Here is a 26,032-nt window from a genome sequence, read left to right as displayed (position 1 = left end):
CTTAGGTTCCTCACAGAAACATAACCTTAGAAACCTGGGAGTTATTTTTGATGAAGCTTTTTCTTTGGAGGGACATTTAAATCAGACAGTAAGAACCTGCTTTTTTCACTTGAGGAACATTTCTAAACATAGATCCATCGTGTCAACAAGTGAACTCGAGATGATAATACATGCTTTTATCTCTACAAGACTCGACTACTGTAACAGCCTGTTTACTTGTCTAAACATGAAAGGGCTAGCCCGCCTACAGGTTGTTCAAAACTCTGCAGCGAGGCTACTGACCCGCTCGAACAAGGGTGCTCATATGACCCCTGGTTTAAAGTCGCTGCACTGGCTACCAATCAGATTCAGGTTCCAGTCTCATGCAGTAGTGGCAAGAATCAGTCAGGAGGGATAAGATCAATGATCTGTGAGAGGAGGGGTTATTCTGTTGCCTCTCATGCACCTGTTGTCACTTTTATTTACACCAAAGCAGGTGAACTACACTCATCACAGTTTCTGCTTCCTAACTGGACAGATTATATTCCTTAAGTTTAACTCTTTGTGTTTTGTTGTGATGCTCCATTATTCATCTCACCTGTTTTGTTCAACATGGATGCTTTCTGAGGACTGATACTAATAAACATCACCACTCAAAAAAACAAAACCCCATTACATTTTCTTAGAACGAGTTCAAAGGCGGCTGTTGCAGACATGACTGTGAAAACACTCAGACAAACGCAGAGGGTGTCAGGTTTGTTAGATGAACTATATTTAAGACAGAACATTTGGTACAAATTACTAATCAGGTAAACCAAAGTTATCGTCAAGGAATAGATGCACAATCAAACAGGTGATCTAAATGCTATATTCCATTCTCATACCACCAACACACAGAGCTATATGAGGTAATACACAGGATGTTGTGCAACATAAAGTCATATAAGAAACTGCAAATAAAAGTGATTCTGGTCCCTGATCATGATGATCCTGCAGTATGGGTTGGTCCCTATGAGCAGCACAATGACAGCTGTGAGTAAACAAACTCTCCCTAAAGTTGCTCTTATTTCCCTTTAAAGAATTTATTCAAATACATTAAAAAAAACACAACACCTTTTTATTTATTTTACTCATGGATCATAATAATGTTGGCATCACAATTTCTGTCTTAGCACTCCTGAACCAGGTTTTCACAAAAATCAGTAGTTGTATCAGCGCCTGCCACACCGGTGGGATCTCATCTACAAATTTCTCAATTGATTTCAGAAACACTGATGATATGTTAACCCAGATATTTCCACAGATATAAAAGCATGTTTCTGAAATAAATTCCTTTTTTTGTCTTTTTTTTTTTTTTTAATTTGTAAATTTTAACTTGATTAATTACTAAATGTAGGATGTTCGCTTCACTTCAGGTTACAGTCATTAATCATTTTAAACACATTAAGCTCAAGTCTGATTGATGTGAACTTTTTTCTTTTTTAAAGCATTTGTATCTATTTTCTATAAAAATATAAGTCACAAGCACAAGTAGAAAAATAAAAATTAAGACATTCTTGGACAGTCTCTGTGAAGCCTTCATAAAATATGAATGTCAGGAGCAGAAATCAGTGGTTGGACTTGGCCTTTGACTAGAAACCCCCCCCATCCCTGCTTGTTTTTCAAAGGTGAAAAACTGAATGTGAGTGCAGAGTGTGCCCCTGTGTCAATTAACTCAATGTTAATCCTGGCACCTCCTCTCCAAAGCAGAGCTCAGCCTCTCTCTGGCACTGCCGCATGACTTGAGAACCCCATCGTTCCTGAAGAGTCAAAAAAAAAGAAAAAAAAAAAAAGAAATGCGCACGTGTGAGGCTGCGGTCTCACTCGTGCAACAGGCTAACACACATTTAAATAGAAATATGAAGTTCAACTAAGTCGAGGTGATGAAAGACTGTTCTACCTGGACAGGAAGATGTGAAGCAGTGAGGCATCGTGCTTAGGGAAGTATTCCTGCTGGACAGCATGTTCCAAACATAGCAGCTGACCCGGGACCAGCAAAGCCTTTTTTGTCTTCCCCTCTCCCTGGAAGTAAAAACAATAAAGAAAGGGCTCACCACATTTAAAACCAACTTACGACCTGGCCATTACAGATTTGCCTGAAAGCTTTCGGCAAAGATCAGCTTTTTAATAGGAATTATGTGAATATGTTAAAATAATAAATAAAAATCTTTTGGGTATGAATGGTGGATGGACTGACCCATATATAGATAGTATCAATACCAATGCTGGTATTGGATCAATACTAGCATGACAGGATCAATACTTTGTTTTTAACCACCAGGTTCAGTATAAAACCCTCTTCATGTTATTATTACTTTTTTCGAGTAATAATAAAATATAAAAAAATATTCTTCAAACATGCACAATGAAAAATGTCTGAACCTTTTTGTGTTGACTGTCACATCTGTTTGATTTATAACCTATATAACATTTAAACAACACAAGACGACCAAAAACTGCTTTAGAGACAGACACATTTAAAGTCCAGGTCTCCAAAAATCCCAGTTTTAAAATACATAAACAGCTGAAAGGTGTGTTTTGTTGTATTAACTAATTATTTTGAAAAGTAAAACTCACAGTGATTTAGTGGTCATTAAATGTGTTCAGAATTTGCAAATTGATGATTATTGATCTCAGAACTCATGAGACACTGCTCTCCCCACACAAGCTGCCTTTACAAGTTAAAAGTATCAGCATCATCAATACTTACCTTGTATTTACTCGGTATTGGATCAATCACACAGTACTAGTAAATATCAAGTATTATGGCTCTCTTAAGATAAATTCTGAGATATAACAGAATTATGGATCGCTGAAGTTCCTTAAATATTTGGATGTCTAATCTCTGCCAGCAGATTTGGAGCCCTGCTGAACCTATTCTGTGCATATAAATGACTGATATTGTGTTTATAGTTTCTCGTGAAGTGTTACATAATAGGAAGCACTGCAGCGAAGCTTTACCTTGAGTAGTCCCATCATGACCAGCAGTGTGGAGAGGAAGCAGTATGACTGGAGGGTGGAGCCAGAGAGGAGCTTCTTCAACATTGCATCTGTGGAGCGCAGTGACACACTGCATGTCAGAATCTCAGAGAATAGAAGCTATCCACATGAAAAAGAGGACAGCACAAGAGAGAAACTGCACCTTGACGTCCTCACTAATAAGCAGCCCACTCAGTGCAATTATATTTGAGTAATCTCTGCATGCCAAAGCTTTGAAAAGGGTGTGCTGTGTTGCATTTCAATGTTTGACTATAAAGTGACAGAGGACCTAATTTGGTTGTTCTCATTAATTATTCATATATAAACTGTTCCAATGATGCCTGCTCATATTAAAAGTTTCAAACAATGACAGCAGTGTCTGTGCTGATGATCCTTGTATGTTAAAAGCTCAGACTTCAGTTTTCCTACTTTTGGCTCTTTATGCAGTCATCTCAATCAATCATGGTCATCTCAGACACACAGCTGTAGCTGTGAGCAGAAAAGCTCCACCTGCTGTTTAATCCTTTTGTTTGTGAGGGGCAGCCAATCAGAAGAAAGTTGGCTTAAATTAAGAGGAGCTTGTTTTTGATGAACTGAGAGGTGGCACCAAGGTCCAATATAAGACAAATAAGGATTATTTTGAACTTTGAATCCTGCAAATGTGGGACTAATGAGGAGCAGAATCAGTCTAATGTAAGTGTGACTTTATTCACCGATAGTATCCAGAACAGCGGCCTTGGTCTCCGGATCTTCACTATATAGGGAACCGATTTTCAGAATGACATCAGCAGCTTTCTGTGGCTCAGATGCATCGACCTGGTGAGAAGACAGCAACAGGTTAAACCCATTCCAGCAAAGTAAAACACGCCAACACCAACATGCTACAAACACTTACTACTGACTACTTAAAAACATGTAACCTCTTGCTGAAGGTGTGTCCTCAACTGTCCCAGCTGGAGAAGCTGTTCTGCAGAGGGGCAGCTGAGGAACGACGTGATCTCCGCCTGTGGACGAACATCGAGACATCACTGAGAACTCTTTTCATTTCCCAGTTTATATGAAGTAACTAACTGATCAACAATCACATGAAAGCAACTGTTCGTCTAATAAAGCTTCAACTTACAGGACTGTTAGGCGAAACAGGACTATTTCCATTTGTTGTTATGCCGTTTTCACTGCCCTCTTCATTTTCTTCATTGCAGTCATCACTGACATCATCATCATCATTGTCGTCATCATCATCGTTTCCACTGTCATCTTCATCACCCTCATCTCCCTCATCATCACTGTAGCAGTGAAAGTTTTAAATCTATTGTTTGCATGTTTGTGCAGTTAAACACTAAAAATGATTATGGATTTTTAAAGCCTGCGTTACCTGAGTGACTCGAGCACGTCTCCTTTGTTCATGTTCTCCATAGCCTCTCTCAAAGCCTCACAGCCCTCCTCTCCAAGACAGTTACCTATCAGCCACAAACAAAACCAGTTTCAAACTAAAAATGTCTTTTTATTTTACATTTCTGCAGCATTGTTCAATCAACCTGGACCTTCTTTCTCCAAACACATAAAGACCCATTTCATGGTCAATGTGCATACCGTTCAGATCCAATTTCTCCATATCAGCTTTGTCTGCAACAGCCTGAGCCACCACTAGTGCTGCTGCTTCAGTGATCTCACCAAATGACAGATTAAGCTCCTGGAAAAAAAGTTGCATGAGAGAGCACTGTGAGATGGAAGAGACACAAAGGGAAACCAAGTCCTGAGCTGCGATCGTACACTGACCTTGAGGATTGGCAGTCCTTCTCTCAGGACTGCAGCGAGGGCGACAGCTCCCTCAGAACGGACCAGACAGTCACCAAAATTGATCACTTGGATGTTCCTGAGATGCCTCAGAGCCTATAAGGCCAAGTGAATTCGGGGACACAGTCAAACACCGGATAAAGGTCCTCTCTGCTTACAGAAAGTTGCTGAAAAAAAAAAAAAAAAAAGGATCTCACCTGTGCCATGGGCAGCGAGCCCTTCTTGGTGAAAGTGTTGTCATTGAGGTTGAGGACTCGAAGCTCTGGGTTATGTCGAATGGCTGAAGCTAACGCCATCACACCTGAGTAGTTTATTCCATTCTGGGGCATGTGAATCTCTTCAAGGCTGCCCATCAGCTGTTGTGAAAGCGAGGAAGAAACTGCATCATAAAACAGAAATGGTCTTTGTTCCTCCCAAATCAAAAGTCCATAATATCATTACATTTACTACACGTCACATTTACGGTAATGTAAAACTGAACAAGGTGGGAGTATTTTGTACCTGAAAGGCCTTAGCCAAGGCGCTAGCTCCTTCATTTTCCAGGCGGTTCCTCCCTGCTATAAACACTCTTAGTCTAAGTGGAGCTCCAAGAGACGATGACTGTCTGTGGCACTCAATCAGGGCTTCAGCCAAGATCTATATTAAACATACAAACATGGATGCTGTTAGAACTATAATGCAAATACACAATAAAGTGTTACATTTTTAAAAATCTGTTAACTACATTAAAAAGCCAACATTTACGTACATAATTTGAGCCTGTGCCTCTGTACACAACCATAGCAAATTTAAAACAAGACAATCAGGGTGTGATTGATGGGCAACTAACATAAATAAATGTGTGTCTTTGTCTATATATTATTTGACAAAGCTGTTTGAGAGCTCACCTTTCCTCCACCAATCCCCATACCACAATTGTTGAGCTTTAGCTCCCTCATGGTGTGGCAGGAGGGGCTCTTAAGCAGCTGCTCGATTCCTTTGACACCATCTGGCCCAAAAGCATTATCACTCAGGTCCAGCTCAGTCAGCCTGGCCCCTGCACTCAATATTGCACTCCCCATGGACCTCTGAAGCACAAGAATAGACAAAAATACAGAACAGTATAAAGCACATTAGATTGTGCATGTATGAACACAAGAAAATTTCAGGAAGCGTAAAAGAACATCAACATTCATACACAGAAAACTGATGTGATATCCCTTTCACGCATAGTGGTCACTACAGTGGACAGCTATTCAAAGGCTGTTTTCTTGTATTTGTGTCAGTGCTGATTGCACATAAACCACCACTACGTTGGACACTGATGTGTCACTTCATACCCTTCCATCATACCCTTGAGTGACATGCAAAAAAAAAAAAACTCTTTGAAAAGTACATGTTTAAAAAAATTAAGTTCAAAAACCTTTTTTTCATGCCTAAAGATGAATAAAAATACTAAAAAACCCTGATTGAGGTTTTCATAATTCATGCATGAAAGGAATATTTAACAGTTCAAGAGTATGAAAGAGGATGGATTCTTCCTTTTATTGGGGGTGTAACTCAGTGGCTTCTCACCAGGGCTGGTGGGATTTCAGAGCGTAGTCTTCCAGTGAACATGTCACTCCAGTAGCATCTCTGAAAGACACCAAAAATGGGAACAGTTAACAGAATGTATCACACTGCAGGAGAGTGTAAAGTATAAATGCTGTTGGAATGTAACAGTATTGTATATTCAAGATGGAAGAATTTTGATGAAATATTTCAACTAAACAAAACTGGTTGTAGTTTGAAACACACTTGAAATATTAGATTACTAAGACAAATAATCTGAAAAGGTTTTTTACTAACAATCAAATCCTAATGATAAATGATCCTTTACTATGATGGGAAATGGTGAACTATGAAAGCACCTGAAGCATGTCTTTGTTCTCCAGAGCCTTTGCAATGGCTTGGGCAGCTTCAACTCCCAGAGTGTTTCCTTCTAGGCGTAGAGCTCTCAAACCCTGGTACTGCTTGATGTCTCGGGCCAGCTGCTCCGCTGAAAGCACAGGGATCAATTTGTCAGATTTAAGCAGTCAACAAGGATCACCTTCATGTCTACAGCACACACAAGGGAATAACAGCAAAAAAAAAAAATAAAAAATAGAGCTACATATTCTCACCTGATTCTGCATTGTCAAGCTTCAGTCCAAGGCCTTTGTAGCTCAACTCTCCATCACCAACATGGGTCTTAGAGAGAGCATCAGCCAGCTGAGCAATGTCATCTGAAGCCATAGTGACTCTAGAAACATCCACAAATTACGGAGAAGGGGAAAGCGACACATTTTATAAGCTTATCCAGCAACATAAATAAGAATAAATGCAAGCGCAGACACAAAAAAGCCAAATGCTGTTCAGTAAGAGTTAAGAACATTCAGCGTTACAGAAACGTCAAAAAAGTACTGTCAACAACCAAGTTAGCTATTTAGCTGTTCTGTGCTAACTAGTAGTAGTGCGCAACAAGATAAACGCTGACTAAACTAAACTGAGTGTTTTTTCTGTCTGTTTGAGGAAAATCATCTTGTCTATGAGACACACGACTGTCTTCAAAACGCAGACGACTTTTCAAACTAGAGAAGCTTACCAAATGGTAAATAAAGCGACAACACGCCGCTTCTTCCGCGCGCCGGTTGCTAAATGCCGTGACGTCACGCTGCCTGGATTTTTTTTTCTTCTTCGTGGATTTTGTCAGCGTCTGAGTATTATCGCCATCTGCTGTTTTCCTCTTGTCTCTGCCGTTTGAGGCCTCGGTTTGAGTTTGAGCGTTGTCTTTTCTTCTCTATGCTTAAACCAGTAAATGAAGATTGTTTTTATCAATGAAAAAAAGCCTTCCACGAGTCAAACGTTCAGGTTATTATATCAAAATTCCAATATTGGCACAAAAATTGAGTTGGTGAGGCAATTTTTATTTTCCAAGTGGTGGAAACACGCTTGTTAAAGATTAAATGTAATTCAATATTTGAAAGAGTAAACAATAGCTGAAAATGTTCTTTGTTTCTACAAAGAAGTTCAAAAACTCACAGGACAGGCTTTGGAATTGGCTGGTGTCCTGACTCATTCACGTTATAACTAATAGGGTTGCTTTGTGAGTCAATGTGGAGAAGCTTTCGGTAGGCCCGGGAGCTCCTCACAGGATAAAGAAGGTGACCCACGTAGGCAGACCTCTGTCCCCTTCATGCCAAAATGTAAAGGCCCGCACAGACAGAGACAGCTAAGAACAAAAATAATGACTCCAAATGTCTAGGTGAACCCTTTAATGAGCTGTGATGACATCACGAGCATGACCTCATGCTGGACAAAATAGTCCATGAGACCAAAATGTATTGAAATTAAAAAAATATATATATATATATGTATTTTATGTATGACGATATGTGTTTATTAATTTGACGCATATAGTTCTTTATATTTGGTCCAACCCAATCAGGTCACCCATATCAGAGGAAAACCCGTGTATTCCTTCTGTGTTTCTTGATTTGTAGCATTTTACTTAATTTGTAAGATGCACAACTTATTATTATTTTTTTGTTTTTCTGTTTTTCAATAGATTCGACACCACAGTGTCTGCTCCCACCCCCACAACCTCACCTGTAGTCAGCCTGGAATCCAGAGCCACACCACTGTGCCAGCCTCTCTCTTCACATGTTGCCTCCTGTGAGATTCCTGACACCCCTCCCCCACCCATCACCTTCACTCAATACCAGGTTGAGATGCAAATGAGGAGACTTCACTCAGGCAAGTCTGCTGGACCAGACGGAGTGAGTCCCCTTGTCCTCAAGACCTGTGCCCCCCAGCTGTGTGGAGTCTTTCATAAACTGTTTATGCTGAGTCTGAGTCTGCAGAGGGTCCCGGTGATGTGGAAGACATCATGCCTCGTCCCTGTACCAAAGACGCCACGTCCCAGTGGCCCCCAGGATTACAGGCCCGTGGCATTGACCTCCCACATCATGAAGACCCTGGAAAGGCTCATCCTGGACCAGCTGCGACCCATAGTAAGACCACACCTGGATCCCCTTCAGTTCGCTTATCAGCCTCGTCTCGGAACTGAGGACGCCATCATCTACCTGCTCAATCGTGTCTACACCCATCTGGACCAGCCGGCGAGCACTGTGAGGGTCATGTTTTTTGACTTTTCCAGTGCTTTCAACACCATCAGGCCGACCCTCCTGGGTGATAAGTTAGCAGCGATGCAGGTGGATGCTTCTCTGGTGTCCTGGATTGTTGATTACCTGACAGGAAGACCACAATATGTACGTCTCCCACAGTGTGTGTCTGACAAGGTGATTAGCAACACAGGGGCACCACAGGGGACTGTCCTCTCCCCCTTCCTCTTCACCCTCTACACCACAGACTTCAGCCACTGCACAGAGACCTGCCATCTTCAGAAGTTTTCTGATGACTCTGCGGTGGTTGGATGCATCAGTAGGGATGATGAGACAGAGTACCGGGCTGTGGTCGACTCCTTTGTCACGTGGTGTGAGCAGAATCATCTGCAGCTCAACGTGGCAAAGACCAAGGAACTGATCGTGGACTTCAGGAAGACCAGGAAACACTTGACCCCTGTTTCAATTCAGGGGGTCAGTGTTGACATTGTGGAGGACTATAAATACCTTGGAGTACACATTGACAATAAACTGGACTGGGCTAAAAACACCACAGCACTTTACAGGAAGGGCCAGAGTCGTCTCTATTTTTTGAGGCGACTGAGGTCCTTCAACATCTGCCAGAAAATGCTGAGGATTTTCTATGAGTCTGTTGTGGCCAGTGCGATCCTCTATGCTGTTGCATGCTGGGGGAGCAGGCTGAGGGTCGCAGATGCCAACAGACTTAATAAACTGATCCGTAAGGCCAGCAATGTTGTGGGGATGGAGCTGGACTCCCTCAAGGTGGTGTCGGAGAGGCGGATGCTGTCCAAGATAAAGACAATGTTGGATAACACCTCCCACCCACTCCATGACATGCTGGTCAGTCACAGGAGCACGTTCAGTGAGAGACTGAGATTACCGAAAAGCACCACTGAACGACACAGGAAATCATTCCTGCCTGTGGCCATCTCCCTGTACAACGCATCCACTTAACACACTGTTTGCTGCTACAGCTACACATGTTTCTTTTCCAACTATTTATTTATGAGTGACTTATGTATGTATGTATGTATATATATGTATATATTGTACTATTCTTAGTTAGTGTATTGTCTGTCTTGTCTTAATGTTGGTTTAAAATGGAGCACTGTAACAAAAAATAATTTCCCCCAGGGATCAATAAAGTATTCTGATTCTGATTCTGATTATTAATGAATTGTGCATAAAGACTAAAGTTTTTTTCTTCTTCACGTAATTAATAAATTAAAATATTAATGATGAAGAAGTCCGGGTACATGAACTATATACGGTAGTATGCAAAAGTCCTGACCTACTCTTATCTCTTTAAAGAGTAAATAAGAAGAAATTCTCTAAAGAAATGAGAACAAGTTATATGTCGTATTCAGCTAGCAACAAAGTAACTAAAGGTACAATTTAAAATAGGTTCTTTGCTACATTGTCTGTTATGTGTTGACAAATCTAACTCTTCTCTTGAGTTTGTTGCCTTTAGTACGCTTCAATGATTCACAGGTCAGTGTTAAATGGGTTAACAAACAAATATAGTGTTCCTCTGAAAATGGTCAGCTGCAAGTACTGAACTGGAAATGAGTGATAAAGCAGTGAATGAAGGATCACTGATTACTCGTTACAAGAAGATCTAGTTCCTGGAAGGAAATGCAAAGATATAAGGGGTGGCTCAAGACTTCTGCACATAACATCGTAGGGGAACGGTAGTAATTTACCAACACACACAGTTTGACACAGTTTTTGCTGCCCTCCTGCGGTCATAGGTCTCTTGTGTCTGGATACTTGTTGCCATACTGCACTGGCCATAACAGCTAGCAGCGGTAGCCAGTAGTTGAGTTGTATCTACCAGCAGCCGTAGCAATAGCTGGAAAAGTCGCTCCGTCCACACACCAATGACAGGAACACTAAACGTAAAAATATGCGCAAGGTTATGTATTGATAATTGGCTGCTTTTTCTCATCGTTATCGCCAACGCTGCATGAAGGTATCTGTGATTTTGAAAAGCGCAGCAACTGAACTCGGTGAGTTGCCGTGCTCTGTCTGGACAGGGTTTAGCTGTTAGCTTTAGCTCCACTAGTAAATGAAGTCAGCTTACTTACCCGGTAGCTAGGTAACTCTGCTTTCGTCCAATGCCCCTTTATGTGTGTCACCTTAACTAGCTAAACGAGACTGTACGATGCGAGTGACTTCTATAGGAATTAAACAGTTTTCAAAGCTCCCTTTGCTTTTCTCCTCTTTACTACGGCTAAGTTACAGTGATTAGCATGTAGCCGAATTAGCTAGTTTCGTCCACTGGCTAATCCCAAATATCGGTAGAAACACTCATGTAGTGGTTTTCAGCGTTAACTGCATTAGTAGCTGACCCGACTAAAGCTGCATGTCTTATATATATTCTTATCTGATGGTGCAACATTCAGTACGAGCTGAGAAACACGTTCACATGACACGCTAACGTTAGCTATCCTCATCATAGTCCCAACATTGTTTTGGTTGTCGTTGAAAACATCTACGGGGCGTTTAAATGCCCCCCTTTAAAGAATGTCCGCAGTTTTTACGTCGATTAATGTTATTTCTTGCGTAGAGTCTCATTCCCCGGTTACGCTAAATGTTCACCCCACTAACATCAATTATGGCAGGCTTCACCGTGAGCTGACCCCGCTGTTTGTCTAGCATGTTGTAGTGCCAGGCCTTGGCGTAGGACGGGACACAGATGTGTAGCAAAGAGCGATGCTTAGGCTGCCGCTGTCAAAGCTGTAAACATTGTTGTTCAGAAAAAAACAAAACAAAATTAGGTGCAAGTCAATCTTGTCTTCACATTTAGGATATGGATCCTGAACGGCAGAAACGAAGAGAGGAGATTCAGAAGGCCATGAGCTTTATCCAGTAAGAGAGAAATATCTGGAGACCACCAGTGATTTCATACCAAAGTATATAAATTTTGCACGTGTAGATGTTTGACACCTCTCCTTTCCTATCCATAGGTCTTCATTGCCTTTCCCAGAGCCAGAGAGTTATGAGGTATGTGTTGATCTGGTTTATGCTTTTTTTGGAGCTTCATTATCACCATTTTGTTTATGTAATATTTACACGCAGACTGCCACATGACAGTACCCACATTTTGTTCTAATTTTACCCAGGCCAAGGTGTAAACTTGAGTTCAGACATTTTTTAATTTTGTCCTCAGTCTGTTACGCATTCCTCTTCTTATTCCACATTCGTTTACTTTTCTTTCTGTCTAATATTGCCTGTCTTTTTTGTTTTGTTTATGTCTCCTCATTTCAATGCTCATTCAATCATTTTACCCACTTCTTACACATCCCTTTCAGGCATTTCTCACTCAGTTGGTGTGTAACTTGCTGGATGAAGGGAATTCTTGTTTTCGGGATGGAGACTGGCATCAAGCGACCCAGCAGTATGGAGAGGGGATCAGTGTTGCTCGCTACGCCCAGGCTGAGGCTCTCGTCATCCCCCATGAGCTGCTCGAGAGCCTCTACGTCAACAGGGCTGCTGCCTACTACCAGATGGTGAGAAAGAATGGGAGTGGGATGGATGTGTTACCTCCCAAAGTACTTAAAGATGTGTTCATGTGGAAGACTCGAAATCTGTAGAGAGTGAAGTCTCAAGTAAACCTGTAGATACAAGTTTCAAGATTGGTGTAGAATTATCATTACATGTAATTGTACCTTATTAAATCACCTTTGGTGGAGGTATAGGTTATAACTTTTCCTGTGTTTTTCTGACTCAGAGGGAGTACGATCGCGGCGTTCAGGACTGTGACAGCGCACTGTGTGTGTCAGAAGGAAGTCGCAGGGCTCTGTACCGCAAAGCGCTCTGTCTGAGGGAGATGGGACAACTCAGAGAGGCTTACACATGTGGAACCAAATGTCTCCTCACAGCACCAAATGTATGCCACCACTTAAAACAAAGACTTATCATTTAATTTTGAAGCGGAATGGAATACTGTGTGAATATTGTGCTACTGATATGATAACTTCATGGCTTTTACCTATTCTGAGCATCTTTTTTTTTTGTTTTAATAATTAATCTTCCAGGACAGACAGGTGAGTGATCTGGCTCAGGATCTAGCCAACAAACTGGGACTAAAGGGTCGTAAGGCCTACGTCAGCCCACAAACGGAGTCTACGGCCACTGAAGGTGACAGTCATGGAGAGACTTCCACACCCACTGGAGAGGTACGTGCTGCTGTCACTGTGTAAAGTTTGTAATATAATGAAGTGGCTGAGTGAGAGCCTGATGGGTTCCTCTTTTCTTTAGATGTCCTCCAATGGAATTGAATCTCTGGGTGACATTGCACCAGGTATGTCAGGCTGCCACATGTTGAACTTACCTGCTCATCCCCAGCCCCACTTGTTTCTGACAGTTATGTTCTTATTTCTCCTCCCCAGCAGACATCTCCAGCGCACAGTGCATCCCCGCTCCTTTGGCTACTCCTATTCCAGTCAGCGATGACCCAACGACCACTGTGGTAACCTCGTGCACTGACCTCTCAGAGAGCCCCAGCAGCCAGGTGCCTCCCATGCAGTACTCGGTCCCGGTGTCAGAGCACATGGATGAATGCAGCAGTAGTGTTATTAAGGATGAGCTAGACAGCTTGTTAGAATCCATCCCCAAGAAAGTCAGTGAGGTGAGTGCAGGAAAAAACGATATGACTTGGCACTGTCACTAAACTGGACAGTATTTCTAACCCTTTTATTTCACCAGGAATGATCTAAACTCAGCATATTCCTGTGTCTCCTCCAGACTCCAGTGGGTGCTATTCCCACAAACCTGCCCAACACAGCAGTTGGTCTCCGGCCTCCTTACTCACCTAGCCTTCCAGCCCCTTCATCCCAGCTTTCCCAAGCCTTTTTTAGCTCTTCAATCAGCGACATTCCTCCTCTGGAAGCTTACTCGTCGCTGCGGGACCAGGGCTCCACCCAGGCGCAGGACGCACTGGGAGGCTTTTCCACGACGTCTATGGAAGGAGAAGGGAAGGCAGGAGTCGCCGCTGGGGGACTCGACTCATTGTCAGAGTACACTCTCCCTGGTGAGCGGAAAGGGAAAGGTTTCATGAATGGTTTGCTGCTTGACAACACATGTTGATCTAAGTAAAAAACTTTTGTGAAGAAAAAGCATTTAAGGGTTTAAAATAAATTGCACATGGAATGCTTATGCGCATAAGGATGCTTATGCAGTTTAGGATCTGATGGTTTGCACTTAAAATGACTTAGTGCAGCTGCAGGAATGAAAGTGTGTCGATAAGCATGCCAACTGTGATTTAAGTACAGTATAGACGATATTACCCCATACCAATAGGATGCACATTAATTAAATTTGACCCAGTACAATGATTTTAAGTAGAGATGGACCGATCCGATATTACGTATCGGTATCGGTCCGATACTGACCTAAATTACTGGATCGGATATCGGAGAAAAATAAAAAATGTAATCCGATCCATTAAATATCACGAAAGCACCTCACAAAACTTGCAACACGCCGTAACTCACCTCAGAACGTTAGCACGTCGGAGCAGTATGCATCACGTGATAGAGCGGCTGTGGCATGCGGGACCTGTCGGTGGTCTGGATAGCATGTGGAGCTTCGCTAGCAACCTGGCATTTCATCTCCGACAAAGTTATCCCCGAGAGAAGTAAAGCAAGTGTGTAAGTCCATCTCTGAATGTTTGTAAAGCATTCCTGCGTTAATCTTAACGAGCGACTGCCTCTCGCTCTCCGGCTGCTACTTCAATCATGAAACTGCTTAATGATCAGCTGATCGGCTTTTCTGTGGCGAGTCCGTCTCTCTTTTTTGTTTTTGGCCCACTTTGCGCCATAAAGAGGAAACCAGCGGCTGAACAACAGCAGCACGTTTAAGCTTGATAAGCTGTTGTTAGAATTTATTTAATATTACTTTCTACACCAGGATCTTTTTCTACGTAGCTGACGGCTGGTAACTGTGCAGGGGCGGATCTAGCAAAGCTTAGCCAGGGGGGCCGACAGGGCATTAACTGGGAAAAGGGGGCACAAAGACGTACTTTTCTTTCTTATTCTCATTTAAAATGTCTAGCTTTTAATAAATAATTATCTGACACCCAAAGTTTTAATTTGATGTAAAATGAATAGAAGTCAATTACTGTATATAGTGATTATAAAGTCTAATATATATATACCCTAGTAAGCTATAGTACTTTTTACTTTGGGAAGGTACCATCTGTGCAGTCTGCAATTTTGTTGAAGAAAGATGTTGAATCTATTTAATATTTCTTGAAAAATAATTGATTTCTGTGCATTTTCTTTCACACTGCATCAAATTAAGGTTGATTACGTCGATTAAGCATCATGAGGTGGCGCGTGAGGGGTGGTTCCCTATTTTTTATTTATTTATTTTTGTTGTTGCTGGGAGTTGGAACCCTATTAGTTAGGTTGCTTAATATTTACGCTAAGTACTCTTTAAAATACCAGAATAGGGAGGATGGTGTAGGTCTAAGTTTATTAGATTGATCAGTATTGCTGAACTATGAAATATTTTTTTTGTATACAGGTATAACAGAATAGCTTTAGTGTAGTTGTTGTTTTAAACTTGAGTATGAACTTGCAGACTTGCAAAATGCAGCAAGATATTTTAAAAAACAGTTTTGTTGATTAAAAAACACTATATCGGATTCATATCGGTATCGGCAGATATCCAAATTTATGATATCGGTATCGGTATCGGACATAAAAAAGTGGTATCGTGCCATCTCTAATTTTAAGTTGCTTATCTGCCAGAGCACAGTTTCTAGGGAGCTGGCTTTAACCTGAGATATGCATCATCAGCAGACGGTGTGAGTCAGCAACAATACAATGTGAAGTCTGACATCAGTGTCCTTGTCTGTGTTCTTCAGGGGGACGAGTGTGTCACAGCTTCATTCCTGGAATGCGCAACCACAGTGCACATGCAGTAAGCAAAACACACATATCTGTTACAAGAAATCCATTTTATTTTTTAGTTGTTTATTTACATTGTCTTTCTTTTATATCACATCTCTTTCTACTCTTCTTTTTCAGAATGGTCCAGCAGGGACCAACCTGTCTCTGCTCTCCAGGAATCCTCTGGCTGCCACACACGAGTTTCGGCAGGCCTGTCATGCCTGTTACAGCAGAATAGGTTTGTATTACCAGCCTTTGACATGCTGTCCTTTGTCCTGAATTTTCTGAATGTTCACAGTAGGGTGTTGCAGCATCACTGTGTCTAATGTATGAATTGCCGTACATTTCTTGGGGAATTTTTAACTTAGTTGCTGACAAGATGTTAACAGAAGACCACTTATTGCTCTTTTTGAAATAATCAGTATCTAACTATTTCTTCCTCCTACTCAGGTCCACGAGTGATGGACTATAAGTATCAGCCAGAGGCAGCACATCGCTGTAAAAGAGATGTGCTGCTGTGTCGTCTCAAAAATTCAGACGACCCCACCTGGAAGAGGATTCGGCCCCGGCCTGCACGGAACAATTTCCTGGGGGCTTTTGTACTCTGTAAGGGTATGTTTCCCGTGGGGAGTTAACGCTGGAATATGTAATCTATCAGATACACATTTGATCACCATTACATTTATATTCTGTTGAGTATTCTCTCTCTGCCTGGTCCCACAGAGGTACAGGAGCGTCAGGAGTGCCAGTATGGGGAGAACTGCACGTTTGCGTACTGCCAGGAGGAGATCGACGTGTGGACTCAGGAGAGGAAAGGCGCTCTGAGTCGAGAGCTGCTGTTTGATCCTCTGGGCAGCACAGAGAGGCGGGCACTGAGTGTCACCAGACTTCTGCAGCTCCACATGGGCATGTTCATGTTCCTCTGTGAGGTCAGACCACAGTCTGCTATACATTTCCTCTTTAGATTCTTTGGCGTTTGTAAAAGTGGAAATGGATCTTCACTCGTCTGCCTTAACTTTCTTTCTTAACAGGAATGCTTTGACAGTAAACCTCGCATCATCAGCAAACGCAGCAAAGAAAACTTGGCGGTCTGTTCAAATCTCACAGCTCGACACCCGTTTGACGATAACAAGTGAGTGTAACAGGTTTACTGTGTCTTCACTTTGCTGAAGTAACTGGTTTTCTAATCAGTTTAGCTTTTTCTAATAAAATTCTGATTGATTTTTTTCTTTAAGTGGTAAAAGCTGGTCACTGTACAGAAAAGAGACAAGTGTGTCATCGTGTGCTTTAATCTTACTTTCTCCTGCAGGTGCCTGGTGCATGTGGTAAGGTCAGCCAATGTGCGATACAGTAAGGTGCGTCCTCTTCACCCTCTCTGCCAGTTTGATATTTGTCGGCATGAGGTTCGCTATGGGTGCCAGCGTGAGGACAGTTGCTCCTTTGCGCACTCTGTCATAGAGCTCAAATGCTGGGTTCTGCAGCAGGACACAGGTAGGTAGAAACCAGACTCAGCTGCAATTTTAATTTGTTCAAGATATTAAATGTAATCCAGTAAACAGTCATTAATAATAGCGCCCACTCTTGACAAATGTCTGACATATTTGAATGTTATGGAAAAGCAGCTGTTGTAAACACAATGACAATCAGCACTAACCAGCAGTTATTAACTGAGCATCAAATAAAGATGCTTTCACTGAGCTGTGACAAACATTTCCTGTAGGTATCACCCATGAAGAGATGGTGCAAGAGTCCAAGAGGCACTGGCAACGACTGGAGCAGAATGCACAGAAGCAGCAGAAGGTGAGGCTGTAAAAGCCCCTGAGACATTTGGATACATTTTGGGTGATCACAGTCCTTAAAAAGTTTTAAATGTCTTTAAATACATGGTAAAAAAAATTAGAGGAACACTTTGAAACCATGTTAGATCTTAATGGGGGGGAAAAATCCTGTTGGATATCTACGCTGATATGCACTGGGTAATGTGTTAGGAATTAAACAATGCCACATCATTTGATACATGCAGCCCGACACTGTAGGGGCATGCTCCTAATGAGAAGATGGATGATGGGCGAGGGCATCTGTGAGCTCCTCTGCAGAGTCTAAAGTTCAGGCTGGCAGTGTGAGATGGACCGAAACATAATATCCCAGACGTGTCTGCTTGGATTTAGTTCAGACGAAGAAACTGCACCAGGGTAGGGTCTGAAAGTGAATCCAAGGAATTCATCCTCATACCTGAATTCTGTTGAGTTCTGTGTGTTTCTTCATGGATATGTCTCCTTAGACCATCACTAACCCACCAACAGACCTTTAATTCTAAACGATGATACAGGGAGGATAATCTTCTCCACTGCTTCTCCAGACCCTTTCATGTTTGGGACATGTGCTGATTGTTTGGTGAAAGATATTTACACCAGAGTCCTCCTGTAGGTCATTTTGTAGCTCTGGCAGTTTTCGTCCTGTTCCTTCTTGCACAAAAGAGCAGATGCCGGTCCTAGTGATGGGTCAAGGAGCTTCTATGGCCCTGTCCAGCTCTCCCACTGTAACTGCCTGCTTCTTGGAAACTCCTCTATGCTCTCGAGACTGTGCTGGGAGAAACGGCAAACTTTCTGGCAATGATGATGTGCTATCCTGAAGGAGTTGGACCACCTGTGCAATTTCTGTAGGATCCAGATATCGCCTCATGCTACCAGTAGTGATTTTATTTAATATTTATTTAATTTAATTTATCTAAAACTGGGCACAAGAAACTGTTGTATTTGGTGGTTAGAACTGGTGCTTTAATTCGTCGCTCATACGCTCTAGAAGTGATTTTTCCGTTGCACATTGCTTTGAAGTTGACAGCTGGTCTATTGCAGATACTCCAGGGTCTGGTTGCCTAGGTGACCCTGTAATGTATTTACTACTACGTTATGCAATGGTATTCTTCCCTCTCATTGGTAATCACTTCAGTTGCTTGCCTGGAAGTTGAGAAAAGTTTTTCTTGGGTTTCGCCCAGTTTTTGTCACCAATGGTTATTTTGTCCGAAGTCACTTAACGACGTTGAATATCATTCACTTTCTCTTCCAATGTGTACAATGTCTAAGACTCCTGGTTAGACCCAAAATTGGATAAATGTCTTTAAGTTTGTGCATTTTGTAGCTTTCTAGGGGTAATGCAGGAATTCATTCCTCTGTTTTCTCATATTTAATGAATGAATTTGTTTTGTTTCAGCCCATCCATATACCCCATCCAAGCAGCAGTGTTCCTGTAGGAGGGCTTGGGGGAATGGGTGGCGGTGGTGGAGTAGGAGGAGATTGCATAGGTGGCAGTGGTGTGAGCCCAGTGGGTGGGTTAGGAGCAGGAAGAGGTCGCCCCCTCAACCTGAAAATGAAGTTTGTGTGTGGTCAGTGCTGGAGAGAAGGTCAGGTCAACGAGCCGGACAAGAACCTCAAGTACTGTACTGCCAAGGCACGGCACAGGTGAGGCCCCATTCACACATGCACACGTGCTGACTGTGTTTTCTCAGGTGGTCTAGCAAGTTTGATGACTTTATGTCACGGTATCTTTAAGGCTCCCATGTTTGCTCTCTGTTTCTTCAGCTGGACGAAAGAACGCCGGGTGTTGCTGGTAAAGTCATTTGAGAAGAAGAAGTGGGTTGTTGTTCGGCCTCTTCCCTTCTCCCGCACCTATCCACAGCAATATGACGTGAGTTCCTCTGTTTTTCTTTCCTCCTCAGTTCATGTTTACTCCACCCTCTTTCTGCCCCTCCACCTCTCACATGTAGAATCCAGCTGACTGGTTTTGCCTCGGGGCACAGCCGTTTTTGTAACTCACAAACTTGAATCTTTGCTTTACATATTTCACCCAGATGTGCGTGCACGTGATGAAGCAGAAGAAGTGCCACTATATTGGGAACTGCTCTTTTGCCCACAGTCTTGAGGAGAGGGACGTCTGGACGTACATGAAAAACAACAGCTGTAAGCTTCTGGTTCAGCCTAGGACAACTGTACTGAGATCAGGCCATTAAGAGCTTGTAAATATACAAAGGCAGCAGTGTGCGAGCTCCACCTTACACTTTCATATGTGGATTAAGTGATTCAGGTTGGAGTTTGTCATGTGAAAAAGTCAAATGGAGACGGGGACAAATAAACATTTAATCCCTTTAAGGATTAGGTTCTTTATCCAATAAAAACACTATTGTTGTGTTGGGAAAAGTGCACCCTTCACTCTAAAAAGAAGTATTGCAGCCTTTAGCTGCACATAACAATGACAATACTACTAAGACTATATTATGCAAAATGACTTCATTTGCATGGGATTAGAATTTGGGCTTATTCCCTTATCCAACAGCGTCCCTTATTGAGCCATGGTGGGTTAGTTAGTGTAGTAATGAGAGATCCAACATTCAGACCTCACATTAACTTCAAGAGCTCTTTGATGTGATGTAGAATTTGTTGTTTATTCAATAACTGCAGCCCTGCGGCTGCTGACAAACCTCAAACCATAACATTTCCACCCCCATGCTGCTTCTGAGAACTAGACTTCTGCAGGTCCTTGAATTTTGTTTTATTAGATCGTCTGAATGTAAGACCCTAAATGTGCAGTACAATGCAGTCAGGTTTCCAAAATTGTTTGGATTATGGAATTAGGTTACTTATCTAAAGGAGGTATAACTCCATTAACTTCTATTTGTTTGTTGTTTTGAGTTCATCCCACTGTAACAAAACCGAGCCGGGGCAGACTGTCCAGACCCTAAATGGCTGGATCTTCTCATTCTTTTCCTTTTTTAAATAAATTTAATGGATATTTATATGCAAGATGCACTTTTCATGAAAACAAAACAAACAGGTTTATCTGTAGTCACTATTATAAAGATAATGCTAAAAAAAACAGACACTATTTTCCACTTAGTTTGGGAAAAATACTACATTAGTGAAAACGGGCTTTGTTTAGCTGGATCTGTTTTTAATTTTCTTATCATGCTCTCATATCCACCGTCCCTTTGTCCTCAACTGCAGCCACTATAAAAGCCTCTAATTCTTTTCTTTTTTGTATTCCATTTGCACTGACTGTTTCTGATTATCATCTTCAAGGTTACTGATATTATCATAATTTTCCGTCTTCCCTCGATCCTTTTAGTGAGAGACATGCAGCAGATGTATGAACTGTGGCTGCAGCTCACCAATCAGAGCAGACGCTCAGATAACTCTGCTGTGACCCCGCCCCCAGAAGACAAGCAGGTCACCATAACAGCAGATTACACAGAAGCCATGGTGAGTGTTTAAAAAGACGTCAATATCCGAGGTCAAACCTTGCTTATTTCCCTATTCTTAATCTCCACTGAGCAAAATATGATGATGAGCAGATTGCAACAACAGACTGTATATGAAAGGCAAAAACATTTGGCTTCTGGTCTCCACATTTTGACGGTATAGTTTTAGATTTTAGGATTTTCCATTAGGTGGCAGTGCCTGGTACCGTGTACTTTTCCATGTACTTTGTTTAGTACCTATTCAGCTGGCCCTGTTGCTATAACAAGCCACACACATTATGTCGTACTTGTAGTGAAAAAGGGCTATTATATTATTATTAGTCATCAGCTAATGCTCATGGCACATTTCTACAACTTAGTGCTTACTGTTGGTTTTTAATGTTAAAGTCTGTCGGGACTGTTTGGAGCCAGCATCAAGCGCCACATCTGTGCAGCTTGTTGGCATGTGACACAACAGATGGTTTGCGTCATTTCAGGGAGGCCGGCAGTTATCGGACGGGGACGACCTTTAGGCAAAGCTGTGTTGAATAGAAGCAGCCAATCGCCGCCGAACTGCATCAGAGAGATGGGCATGCCACACCAGCTACAACCGAACAGTCTGTCATCTTACCAGTCTGACCTTCTCTAACATCTCGACAGCAGCGAGAAAGCAAATTGACATGAAAAACAATTGAACCCACCCTCACACAAACATTTTACACACAAATCACAGGAGCCAATTCAAGCTTTGTAAATACAGTGCGGGACATGAGCCTTTTGTTTTCCCATCGTGCTGCAGTCAGAATATGACTCCTTTAGGTTCCCAGAAATTCCAGAGACAGCTTTTTTTGTTTTGACTAAAGTAAGTGTTCCCAAGTGTTTTCATACAGCAGCTCTGTCCACCAGAATCCATTGTTTTGGTTGTTTCTTTGTTTTTCCAAATCCTTGTTGCACTGGAGCAGTTCTTGGGTGAGCGCGCTGGTCGCAGCTCTAACATTTTTCTCGCTGATAGTTCAGAAACCCAGTAAATGCTCGCCATTCCAGCGGGCAAATGCTCTCAGTGCTGTAATGGCTATCAAAAGTGAAGAAACTGTAACGCATTGGAGAAAGAGGCTCCTGGTGGACATGCCTCGCTAAGCTCTGCAACAACCAAATCCTGCTCTTCTTCCTTTGTGGGAATATAGTGAGAGGATCAGAATAAATTCAATTGATTTCTGAGCAACATTTTTGTTTTCCAAGGAGAGTTACACGGTTCCTTGTTCTATTGTCTGCCATATTGGTAGAAGCTATGAATGTAATGCCTGCATGGGCCTTCATAAAGAGAAGATTAGTCATGTAACATGTTGCTGTGCCGGAATGTATGCAAGTTTATTTCCCAAAAACGGTTTAATTGCAGTTCTCGCCCCTCTTTTATAGAAAAAAAGGCCCCTTAGTAGCTGGTTGTGTTATCATACCAACGCTTCCTGAGTGGGATGAGCACAGACACATTCTTACTTGGTAACCTTATACCTGCTGCCCACAGAGAGTCAACTTGAATGTCATTTTCTCTCAGGCTGACAAAAGAGGGAGGTAAAATTATGCTTTCACAACATAGTTGATCAAACCCCTTGATTAAAGTACACAAGGCTGATGGCTAAGTTTCCTCGAGGCTATATTCTTCATAAAATACTGTACTGGCATGCAGCTGACAGACGGGTGAAGCTGGTGTTGGAGAGCTACCGAAAAGTGACTGCAGCATTTCACAATCCCATCTGGAGTTGCCCTTCTGTAATGGATCAGACTGAGGGTGGCTGTTTAAAAGTAATGATCTCACTTGGACTGAAGCAAAGTGAAAATGTTGCCTGTGCAGAATATTTGAGTTGTAAGAGGGGAAAAAATAGCTTTGTAGTTGTTCAAGATGAAAGAATGACATCCAGATGAATAATAACTTAAACATAAAGATATAATAAGGATGATTGAAACTATATTTTTCTAGTTTAAAGTTGTATTGTTTGAGAAGATTTGAATGCAAAGGCAAGTGGGCATTCCTTCAGTCCAGCTGAGTTCATCACAAACCAGTTGCACTCCCACATCCTTCAGATGGAGACCGGTGTTCCTCATATGAGCCCAAATGTATCTGTTCCCGATAGCTAACGATAGCCCGCCTGGGGGAAACGTGCTAGCTTGAGATGGGGAAAGAATTCACACCACATATTGTGCCTATAAACAGCACCACATGTGACTGACACACACACACACACACACACACACACACACACACACACACACACACACACACACACACACACACACACAGGATATCTGTTGCCATCTTATTCTAGCCTTTAATGTGGATAGACACGATGAAGGTATGTCTATATTCAGATACATACATATTATACATATTTACAAATAATGCTATACTACTAATAATAATTGATAACTTAGCAGTTAAGCTTAATAAATATATAACCTGAAAACCTGTATTGATTACATAGAACTTCTTGTTATTGAGGTATTGCTATATGACATGTATCGCTGAACTAGATGACTATAGTGAATTTTTTTTTTTTTAAAGATTCTTTTTATTTTGAAAAGTTTTCCTTCAGTGTGGGTTGTTCCAGACAGGGTTAGATACAAGTGGCTGAATGTGGAGAGATGGATCACCGAGAGGGTCAAATATTTGCACTTGGAGCAGAGGGCTAGAAGTCAAACAAGTCAGTCAAGTTGAAGTTGTTTTGTTTTTTTTCCGCAATCAGAACAGCGTAAACTGGATTTGCAGGATGCTGTAATTTTCCAGTTGTATACTCTGCTAGTACAGGAGAACGCTGTGGTTAAGAGGAGCAAAGGAGAGACCTAAAGAAACAAGAGCATCAAACCACCGGATACTTACTTTACATGAGTTTTCTGATGTTGCTGACCACTGAACGAGCTGACCAAAAACGCAGCTCGCACGTCAGTCTGGCAGGTCGCGTGGCAGCAGATCAGGCCTTGTCTGGAACAGCCCTCTTATTAGCTTCTTCGAGGGATCGTATTACTACTGCTCCTAGTATTATGATGAATATGATGACTATAATGATTGCTATTTCAATTTCTCTTCTATATGCTATTGATATATGTATGTTAATTGCAATGTATAACTCTCTCTTTATATATGTATCCATGTATGAATATAATATGCATCTGTGTATGCTGCTAGTGCACAGCTCTGTTTGGGGGTGAAGGCAGTGAGCAGAAAACACAGATTCTGGTAGATTTCATTTATCAGCTGCCAACAGCTGTAGACTTGTAAATGAGCGCTATATCTGAGATCTTCTGGTAGGACCAAAGGGTAAAACTAGATAGTTGATGATTAAAGTATATATACTGTAACGTCTTTCCTTCTTGCAGTGTCTCAGTTTGATCCTACCAGCAGAACTCACTGCTCACTGCCTTTGCTTTGCCTCTTTGGTTGAGCTGATTCACCGGGCAAGGACAGATCTGGAAACGACCGCATACACAGAGGCTTATATACTCCCGTATAGCGCCTTATTCAATATACTTCACCTATAAGATGATAACATACCCCTATTGTATAACCCTCCTTACTATATACAGTATATGATACTTGATACCTATTATAATACTTAGACACCCTTATAAGGTAATCTGAATAAGAGATGATGGGCTGTCTTTTTTTCCGTGGCTGTTGAAAAGTGTGCTGTGGTCAGAAATGTGTTCTCATCTTGCTTTTGAGAGTTAAATGGGACAGGCTATAAAGGAGAGTGGCGCTCACCCAAAGAAAATATAATTTGAGTTTTTTTAAAAATCCCATTTGGCCAACATAGACTAAAATTTGTCGATCTGGATTTAGGTTTTTGCTGTTTAAATAAGAGAGCAAATCATTTGAGGTGAGGCTCCTCTCCCTAGTGTTTGTGAGAGAGGTTGGGGAAACAAAGAAGCAAATGTCTGGGCTGCTTGTTGTGTGCGTGCCGTTTAAAAGCCGACGAATCATGACACAACCTTATCGAGCGTGTGACGGATTCTGGTGCCAAAGCATCTGATAAAACAGCCAGATTTGCTCGCGTATATGTGGAAGAAATTACTTTTCTCTACCCCCCCTCTTAAAATAAAGGGGGTCAAATAATGAATTTTGTTGCTCACACAGGCATGCTTCTTCTGAATGTCACCTGACTTCAAAGTTGTGTGTTCTGATAAAGTGTCCTGATCCAGTCACTTCACTTTAATGCATCTTGCCGCAGTGAAATGACGTTACACGCTGCCCAGTTGCTGCTCCAAAAAGAAATATTCAAGTGACCTACCATCCCGTTGCCTCTTTGCCACTCCGGCTCCCCCACCCTCCGATGAAGTTTGTGTCATGTGTTTGGCAGCACCAACACACACCTACACAGCTACAAAAGACTGAACGAATCAGTTTTCAAAAGGTTCGAATTTTTTTTTATTTTTTGGGTTATTGTTTTCGGCAACTTCGAATGAGGAAACCAGGGATGCAAGAAGTGGAAAAAACAAGGCCTCTGTTTATTTGTTTGTTTTGTATGTTTTTCTTTTTTAAAAACAACATTTTGTTGTTATTTTTTTCCCCTTCTTGACTTTTTCTCTTTTCTCCTCCCTGGTTGGAAGTTGATGATCACACATGTGGACCAAATCTCTTGAAAGCATTTAATAAACTTTTAGAAAAAACAAAACCCAGTGGATTCTATTCCTTAAAATTAAGCACCCTGACATTAATCCATGAGTATGATTGGTGGCAGTCAAAATATGAAACGCTGAAACTTAATGGTGACAGGATTTATTACAAACCGGTCTGACTGCCACGCTCAGAGTTTAACGAGTCCTACACGTGACTTACAGAGATCTTACAAAACACCCTTTGCAGAGCCTGCTCTTCAGTCTGAGGCCTTAGATGCACTTTGGAGCCACAGTGAAAGTTAAATGGAGACTCTCCTCTGCCCTTTAATTTAGACATTTCTCTCAGCAAACATAAACTG

The 26,032-nt window shown here is 41.8% G+C and overlaps 2 protein-coding genes across 5 annotated transcripts; one reads left to right on the top strand and one right to left on the bottom strand.

Moving 5' to 3' along the window:
* Nucleotides 1-729: 729 nt before the first annotated feature.
* On the bottom strand, nt 730-11,591 carry rangap1b (Ran GTPase activating protein 1b). Of its 2 annotated transcripts, none has more exons than XM_085465625.1 (16): nt 11,024-11,591; nt 6,936-7,054; nt 6,684-6,811; nt 6,349-6,408; nt 5,682-5,861; nt 5,296-5,430; nt 4,992-5,150; nt 4,777-4,890; nt 4,591-4,690; nt 4,373-4,457; nt 4,121-4,283; nt 3,918-4,001; nt 3,711-3,813; nt 2,980-3,068; nt 1,919-2,040; nt 730-1,778 (listed from the first exon to the last, which is right to left on the bottom strand). In XM_085465625.1, the coding sequence occupies exons 2-16, from the start codon at nt 7,045-7,047 to the stop codon at nt 1,700-1,702; spliced, it is 1,713 nt and encodes a 570-aa protein (XP_085321751.1). In that variant the 5' UTR covers nt 7,048-7,054; nt 11,024-11,591; the 3' UTR covers nt 730-1,699. The 2 variants fall into 2 exon arrangements, with proteins under 2 accessions (XP_085321751.1, XP_085321750.1); XM_085465624.1 differs by lacking the exon at nt 11,024-11,591 and adding an exon at nt 7,397-7,618.
* Nucleotides 10,502-25,729, top strand: zc3h7bb (zinc finger CCCH-type containing 7Bb). Of its 3 annotated transcripts, none has more exons than XM_085465622.1 (21): nt 10,502-10,627; nt 11,746-11,807; nt 11,906-11,942; nt 12,251-12,448; nt 12,670-12,828; nt 12,977-13,117; nt 13,200-13,242; nt 13,331-13,569; nt 13,686-13,971; nt 15,811-15,866; nt 15,974-16,073; nt 16,286-16,447; nt 16,559-16,764; nt 16,867-16,967; nt 17,145-17,326; nt 17,556-17,635; nt 19,046-19,293; nt 19,414-19,519; nt 19,683-19,791; nt 20,954-21,087; nt 21,563-25,729. In XM_085465622.1, the coding sequence occupies exons 2-21, from the start codon at nt 11,749-11,751 to the stop codon at nt 21,596-21,598; spliced, it is 2,682 nt and encodes an 893-aa protein (XP_085321748.1). In that variant the 5' UTR covers nt 10,502-10,627; nt 11,746-11,748; the 3' UTR covers nt 21,599-25,729. The 3 variants fall into 3 exon arrangements, with proteins under 3 accessions (XP_085321748.1, XP_085321749.1, XP_085321746.1); XM_085465623.1 differs by lacking the exon at nt 10,502-10,627 and adding an exon at nt 10,712-10,945 and having other exon boundaries at nt 13,334-13,569; XM_085465620.1 differs by lacking the exon at nt 10,502-10,627 and adding an exon at nt 10,712-10,945.
* Nucleotides 25,730-26,032: the final 303 nt, after the last annotated feature.

The sequence above is a fragment of the Copadichromis virginalis genome, linkage group LG8 (genome assembly GCF_057382275.1).
Source record: "Copadichromis virginalis isolate Kocher_CV1m ecotype Utaka linkage group LG8, C_Virginalis_male_GT1.1, whole genome shotgun sequence".
In the NCBI taxonomy this organism is placed as follows: domain Eukaryota; kingdom Metazoa; phylum Chordata; class Actinopteri; order Cichliformes; family Cichlidae; genus Copadichromis; species Copadichromis virginalis.
Note: the sequence above shows the minus strand (reverse complement) of the source record. Positions and strands in the feature narration are given on the sequence as shown.